At 33.8% G+C, this 7,490-nt stretch overlaps 1 protein-coding gene across 3 annotated transcripts; it reads left to right on the plus strand.

Moving 5' to 3' along the window:
- The first annotated feature begins 3,199 nt into the window (after nucleotides 1-3,199).
- LOC124822076 (E3 ubiquitin-protein ligase RZF1-like) lies at nucleotides 3,200-5,683 on the plus strand. Of its 3 annotated transcripts, XM_088092187.1 has the most exons (3): nucleotides 3,200-3,384; nucleotides 4,337-4,408; nucleotides 4,503-5,683. In XM_088092187.1, exons 2-3 carry the CDS (start codon nucleotides 4,353-4,355, stop codon nucleotides 5,452-5,454), a joined length of 1,008 nt encoding a protein of 335 aa, XP_087948313.1. In that variant the 5' UTR covers nucleotides 3,200-3,384; nucleotides 4,337-4,352; the 3' UTR covers nucleotides 5,455-5,683. The 3 variants fall into 3 exon arrangements, with proteins under 3 accessions (XP_087948313.1, XP_087948314.1, XP_087948315.1); XM_088092188.1 differs by lacking the exon at nucleotides 4,337-4,408 and having other exon boundaries at nucleotides 3,203-3,384; XM_088092189.1 differs by lacking the exons at nucleotides 3,200-3,384; nucleotides 4,337-4,408 and adding an exon at nucleotides 3,410-3,899.
- The last annotated feature ends 1,807 nt before the right edge of the window (nucleotides 5,684-7,490 follow it).

Genomic DNA, 7,490 nt, shown 5'->3' on the forward strand with positions numbered 1-7,490 from the left:
ATTTTTAACGTTGGCTATTCAGTGGTTTAACGCGTGACGTTATACACTATTTTTGTACTAGTGTAGGTCTAAGCCAATTATTACCATGTTAAAAGACATTAGGGTTTACATTATGAAGAGATGGACTACCAACAGGAATAAAATGGCATTATATCAAGGTTTTGTCTGCCCTAAGGTTCTCAACAGGTTTCAAAAGCAGTCATGGTTAACGAGATATTAGTTACCAAGGTAACTATAATCATACAATTAACTTTGTCTTCACATTATGTCTACTTTGTTGCTAACTGTGTTGTCATTTTGTACTGATGACAGGTGCTCATCAGACCAATTATTTGAAGTCATACACATTTCACAATTTGGGGAGTAATTTGTTGTCAATCTTGACAACAAAGACTGAAGTTGTAGAAAATGGTTAATAAGTGGCATTCCTTGCACTCACGCCATCACTGCAATGAAGTTCTTGAATTTAAATGCAGAAGACTACATTGGGCATTGGTTTAGGAAGTCTACTTATGAAGAGACCTACAACACCATCATTTATCTTATCAACGGTCAACATGTGTGGGAGATTACACCATATCCAGATGTATTACCCCCAAAGAAAAGGGCAATGCCAAGAAGGCCCAAGAAAAAACGAAGACTACAGACTTAGGAGTTGAAGAAGAATGAAAGTGAATTAAGAAAGGGTGGGAGCAAAAAAACATGTGCTCTCTACAAAGAAATGGGACACAACAAAAGATCTTGTCCACAACGACCTACAACAACAGATGTGCCTCCTGACCAATCTACTCAACAAAAAGAAGTGCCTCTTGACCAACTTAGTCAACAAACAGAAATCACAATACCTTCAACAACACATGTCCTTGCTGACCAACCTACTCAAGAGTCTACTATGCTTCCTTCTCATCAATGAAGTCATATTTACTTCCATTTTGAATACACTGTTTTAAATATCATGTAATCTGTATTGATGAAGGAACAATGTTTTATCAGTTATCTTTTGGTGTAATTTCATTAGGTTGTTATCAGGTTTGTTATGCACTGAGTAAGACAATGTAATCTGCATTGGTATAATCTGTATTAGGTTGTTATCTTTTGGTGTAATTTCTTTAGGTTTGTTATGAGGTTTTGTCATTGTAAGACAATGTTTGTTTTGTTATAAGATTTTATAAGACAAAGTTTATTGACCATTATGTATTGATATGGTGATCATTCCTGTATGATGGTTATTGACTATTACGTATGATGTTACTTGTGCACTTTCTTTAACTTATTCTGTATTAGCAAATGAAATATAACAAATAAGACAGTATTAAACACTAAGAAGTCACCTTTATAAATAAAACAGACAATAACATTCCAAATATCAAATTATATTACATAAACTTCCACTAATAAATCAACCTAGTTTCATCAACATTGATATCACAATTACATTACAAACACATATAATAACCACTATCCCCGTTAACACCTTCAACCACTTTTCCAGACTAACAACAATTTTCTGTAAACAAGCTATTTTCAGCTTTTCAACATCTCTCTCTTCCATCTTCATCAGACTTTGTTCCATCTTCATCAAACTTCCACCCACTTCTTTCTTTCTTCAACTTTCTTCTATAGTGACCACATTTTATTCATGAATTACATCTTCACTGCACTACTGAAAGAAGTTGCATCCAGAACAATCTTCACTCCCACCCTGTCCAAGAAGAAAACACACTCCGTCGTCAACGCAATCTTGACTCCCGTGCACTTTCTTTAACTTATTTTGTATTAGCAAATGAAATATAACAAATAAGACAGTATTAAACACTAAGAAGTCACCTTTATAAATAAAACATACAATAACATTCCAAATATCAAATCATATTACATAAACTTCCACTAATAAATCAACCTAGTTTCATCAACATTGATATCACAATTACATTACAAACACATATAATAACCGCTACCCCGTTAACACCTTTAACCACTTTTCCAGACTAACAACAATTTTCTGTAAACAAGCTATTTTCAGCTTTTCAACATCTCTCTCTTCCATCTTCATCAGACTTTGTTCCATCTTCATCAAACTTCCACCCACTTCTTTATTTCTTCAACTTTCTTCTACAGTGACCACATTTCGTTCATGAATTACATCTTCACTGCCCCACTAAAAGAAGTTGCATCCAGAACAATCTTCACTCCCACCCTGTCCAAGAAGAAAACACACTCCATCGTCAACGCAATCTTGACTCCCACCCTCTGGAAGAAGAAAACCACATTAAAAGTCAGATTATTGCATCCATTAAACTTACCTTGAAGTTAGGGTATCCCCAAAATCTTTTGCCCTTGTTTTTAGGGGTTCTCGCAATGCGAAAGACTGCATTGTGACCATAGAAGCAAGTGGGTTTTACACCCAACCTGCTGACACTGCCACAACTCTGTTGAAACCCCGAACCCAAGCATTTGCAAGAAGAAGATGAAGCAGACATTTGATGAGCTCAAGTATAAACACTGCTTCCACAACTCTACTTCCACAACTCTTCCTCCCCAGCACGAACAAGTATAAACTTTCGATGTCAGGGTTCATTTAAATATTAGGGCTTAGGGCTACCAACATAAAAAATTTAGTTGTCCACGTGGAATGTTTCATTATATAAAAGAACACCCATTTAACTTAATACATATTGCCATGCATATAAAAATATTTACAGCTCACCATGTGCAGACGGCGTCAGTCCAAAATTAACAGAGAGGGCTTTATTGCCTCAAATTAACAAGTATTTGGATTCAATTGGAACAAAAAAATGAGGACCCAGTTGAGATTTACGAATAAAAAGACTAAGATATTTATGTAGCATTTTTCAAAGTACTATTAAAGAAAGACAACTTAACTTATGCTTTAAGTTAAGCATTTATGTAGCAAACTAAAATTAAATAATGATAAAAATCATATTATTTAGTTAGTTTTAACATTTTCTTCTCAATTATGTGAACTAGCACGAAAACGTGGGTATAAAAAATTAATATTGATGACATATGACATAAAATAATAAACACTCTTTGTTTTATTGAAAATTCTTTGTTTGAAGTTACAATTTATATGTTTATACGTGCGTCATCTCATCTTGGTGAACCTTTCCTTCACGAAATTAAGTATAGAATAATAAAAATTCTCAACAGGTGAAAATTACAAGAAATTAAATATAGAATAGTCAAAATTTTGAACATGTGAAAATTACAAAGGAAACTTGCCCTCGGTGGGAACTCCCTATCAATTGTATAGAGTTTCTTCTACTTTCTCTCTCCACCGAGTTCAGAATCTTTTGCAACTTATGCTCTGAGTTTTTTCATTCATTTTGGTTTCTTCTTTTGTCTTTCTCTTCCTTTTCATTGGTAAGTTCACTCTCATAAATTCTGATTTTTTTCTTCTTCTTGCTATTCATTATGTTTTTTTCAGTGGATTCTAGGTGGGTGTGAACTCAGAATGATATTTGGAGTGATGGGTGTTTGTTTATATGCTTTGATGACAACATGGTGTGGTTTTTGTTGGATTTTACTTTTCAGTTTGCTTTTGTTGTGTTGCCTTCACTATCTTTTGTTTCTGGCTTTATGGTCGTGTTTGAGGAAAAGCTCTGTTTCTGTTGTAGAAGCTAGCTGGTTCCTGTATTAATTTTGTTCCTCCTTATTTCATGTGGTAATTGCTTTGTTTTGTTCAGGGTAAACATTTAAATCATTTCAATCTGTCTGTGTGAAGTTATGGAGCTTTGTCTCCCTTTAAAATTGTTGGACTTGACCGGTTTTCTATTGGGGTTATGGTAGGAAGAAGAACTCCTCTGATAATCCAAAACCCATTCGAAATTTTTTGTTCTGGATATTTTTAGATGGATATTTTGCATCCCTTTAATCAGGTTAACTCATGATCCTATGTGCTTGCTTTAAATTTTGTTGAAATTCTTCATTATTCGATTACAAGAGATAGTTGACTATATAGTTGACCTTATGTTCACAGCTCTAACTTCCTGTGTTCATTGTATGACCTCATTTATAATTTCCTTTTTTTCTTGGGCAACTATTTGTTTTCTGATTTGAAATGTGTTTATATCTGCTTGAAATCCAATCAGATGCTTTGTCACTAGTTTACTTTAATCGGGGGGGTCTTTTTATGTTTCTTCTTCATATTGTTTTCTGAGTCAAATTTTTCGAAAGGCATTTCTTGATGTCCATAATAATGTTATGAAACTACCTTGTGACATGAAGTTTGATTATATTTGGGTCCCTTTTCTTCTATCTTGTTGGAGTTTTCCATTCCTTATCTCTCTCAGATTTACCATTTGGTTTTTCTTAGGGATATAATATCGAGCATGTGGTGTGCTGCCAACACACTCCACCACAATATCCTAAATGTTCATCATGACTTGTTAGCTGCTTACTTTTGTTGTCAATTTTATGACTCATTTTTTTAACTTCATCTGTGACTAAAATGACCATCTGAAGCTTTATACTTGGTGCAGAAGCAGAGTGAAAGTTTGTAGTGAAAGAGAAAGCATGTCAAGTGGAACGACATACTGGTGTTATACATGCAGGCAGCCAATCTGGCTTGAAAGGAGAGATGCAATTTGCCCTTACTGCGATGGAGGCTTTGTGCAAGAACTATACGAGCTGCTGCGAGCAGTTTCAAGGCAACAAGGGTTTTCATCACAAAGGGAAGATTTTCATCAAGTCCCTGACATTATGGATGCTGTAAATCATGTTATGGAGCAAAGAGGTTCCGAGCCAAGAGTTGGAGTTAGAGATGGTGTTGACAATTTCATGAGGCAGAGAATGGCTGGAAGCTACACAAACTTTGATGTCAGAAGGAGGTTTGGTAGCACCCCTCTTCCTGATCAGACTTGGGGGGTCTATACATCTGGTCCTTATCTTATATTTCATGGTCAACCTCCAGGGTTCACTATCTCTAACAACAGTGGCTCAAGAAGTGGTTCTGGGCATGTTGATTTTGGTCACTACTTTCTTGGTCCTAGACTTGAAGGACTCATTGAGCAGCACATAACAAATGACCGGCTTGGTCCACCTCCTGCATCACGCTCTTCTATTGATGCAATGCCAACAATTAAGATCACAAATGAACACCTCCAATCTGATTCTCACTGTGCAGTTTGTAAGGAAAGGTTTGAACTGAGTTCTGAGGCCAGGAAAATGCCATGTAGCCACATTTACCACTCAGATTGCATTGTTCCATGGTTGGTCCAGCACAATTCCTGTCCAGTTTGCCGTGTTGAGCTGCCATCTCAAGGACACTCCAGTTCCCGAAGTAGTCGTAGTAGGGGAGGAAGGAGTGGTAGTGACAGTAGTAGTGGCAGTGACAATATCTCAAGGAGAAGAGGAAATAGAGAGATGACCAGTGGAAGGAGGAATCTGCTATCATATTTGTGGCCATTTCGAACTTCTAGTTCAAATACTTGATCATTGTACTGAGACTGGGGAACCTACTCTTCTACAAGTCTTTGGCCTGTGCCAGAAGTGAACTAAAAGTTTCATTTCTTCTTCAGCACAACACAAGTGTAATTAGCTGTCACACAATGATTATGTTTGTGAAGATTGTGCTTTGAACTTGATCTCATTGATGCTAGATCGTCGAAATATGTGAAACTCTTTGTATATTCTTGGAAGCAATTTTCGTTTTATAGTTTCAGTTGTATGCTTGGTCATGTGTGTGTTTGAGAGATAAGGAAGGAAAAGGTGAGTGATCAAGGATAAACAAATCATTTCCTTTACTAAAAGAGTCACTACACAACACACAAGCATAATAACAGTCATCAAACACTTCACTTTGCAATCAGCCCATAACAGAAAATTGGCAGTGTGAAACAAAACCTTTTGGAACTCAACCTCCTTATCTATAAATTAAAGTTAATTTATGTATAAATTAAATGTTAGATTTAAAAAAAAAAAAACGAATGAAAAATAAGTTTTACAATTTAACTCATTTACAAGTTATACTTTAGACGATTTTAGATGGTAGACATGTTTTTATTTTATTTTATTTCTAATAGCACCTGAAAATGTTTCTTCAGAACGATTCATAGTTTTATACCGAATTTAATTGGTTTGGTTTTAATGAACTACACATTCGTTTACCAAAATTTTGACCAATTCTTTCACAGTTTGGCTAATAGGTCTGAACTCATGGTTGATAGATTTTTTGTTTTATTAAATCAATTGATTTGCCCCAATTGTTAAAACATAGATTAAAGGATATTTAGATAAATTTTTCTATAAGAACTTTTAAGAAAAAAAAATTGAATTCAACTATTTTATAACTAAAAATTAGTTCATGTAAAAATGAATTCATGAAAATTTTTATATAATTTTTAAAATTGTCTGTTTTCAACTTATATACAAATTGATTTTAATTTTAAAAAGTAATTGTTTTCCATTGTTGTAAAGAAAGTAGTTGGTAAATAAGTGGAAAAATAAGAAACAAAAGCAAAACCTTTTTTCCATAATTTATGAAGGACTTTTAGGAGATTTGCTCCTTTTGTCACATCCAAAAGGCTCAAAATGAGGGACCATGTGTTTCCACGCACTAATTATGAGCAGCAGCACAGTCTCTGCCGTGAGTGAAGGGTTGCATTTCAAAAGGAATTCTAACTTCTACTTTAAGCAACACTCTAATGGATAAAATTTGGGAGGTGTAAATGATTGAGCACATTACTTCATAACTTCGTTTTACTATTTTTTTTATTCATTAGAATTGAATTTAGACAAAAGATTTATACCAAATAACCAACTCGCATGAGTTATATTTTAAGACCTTATACCACAAATCCAAGAAGTTAACTTAAATATTTATGAGTTTATTCAATCCCTCTCAATAGATTAACTTTTGTCTTCTTCGTCTTTTCTTTTTCTAAAAACTAATTAGGGAAAGAAAAATAGATATGTAAATTTGATTGTATTTGTTAAATGAAATTTTTGATAAATTTCTGATCGAGAGTGGTTGAATTGTGTATATAATGCAATTTTTGCTTGTTTGATAGATGTGAATAAGTGAGTTAGCCTAGGAGTGGTGGGGATAGTGGATGCTACTTATCTATAGTTTATTTTTTCCTGTATTGTACAAAGTTTCCCTTTCTTTTTATTAAGACTTATATTTTGTTAAACTTTGTTTTGTAAGTAAAGGAGGAATACAGTAATACATTGATCATATCTATGTAGTTAATTTTTTGGTTAATACCAACTATGAAGTGGTTTAATTAGTGAAGTAATTATACTAATTCTTGGTGATATGTAAGATCCTAAAAGAAATAATTATTTAGAAAGGTGATAGATGTGAGTATCATGAATTAAAATAATAGAAGAAAAGTATTATAGAAGTGAAGGCATCAAAAATGTGATTTTGGTATAGTTGGGTTATTTTTGAGTTATTAAATAATTAAAAATTAAAAGAGAAAAAATATTATATAAAAGGTTAAATTTAAGTATTGAAAAATTGGTTG

Source organism: Vigna umbellata, chromosome 5 (genome assembly GCF_029865625.1).
Source record: "Vigna umbellata cultivar VRB3 chromosome 5, Vumbellata_1.0, whole genome shotgun sequence".
In the NCBI taxonomy this organism is placed as follows: domain Eukaryota; kingdom Viridiplantae; phylum Streptophyta; class Magnoliopsida; order Fabales; family Fabaceae; genus Vigna; species Vigna umbellata.

Coding starts and splice junctions, on each gene's coding strand:
- LOC124822076 (XM_088092187.1), top strand. CDS start 4,353: ATGTGGTGTGCTGCCAACACACTCCACCACAATATCCTAAATGTTCAT. Junction 4,409..4,502: donor CTAAATGTTCATCATGACTT/GTTAGCTGCTTA, acceptor TACTTGGTGCAG/AAGCAGAGTGAAAGTTTGTA.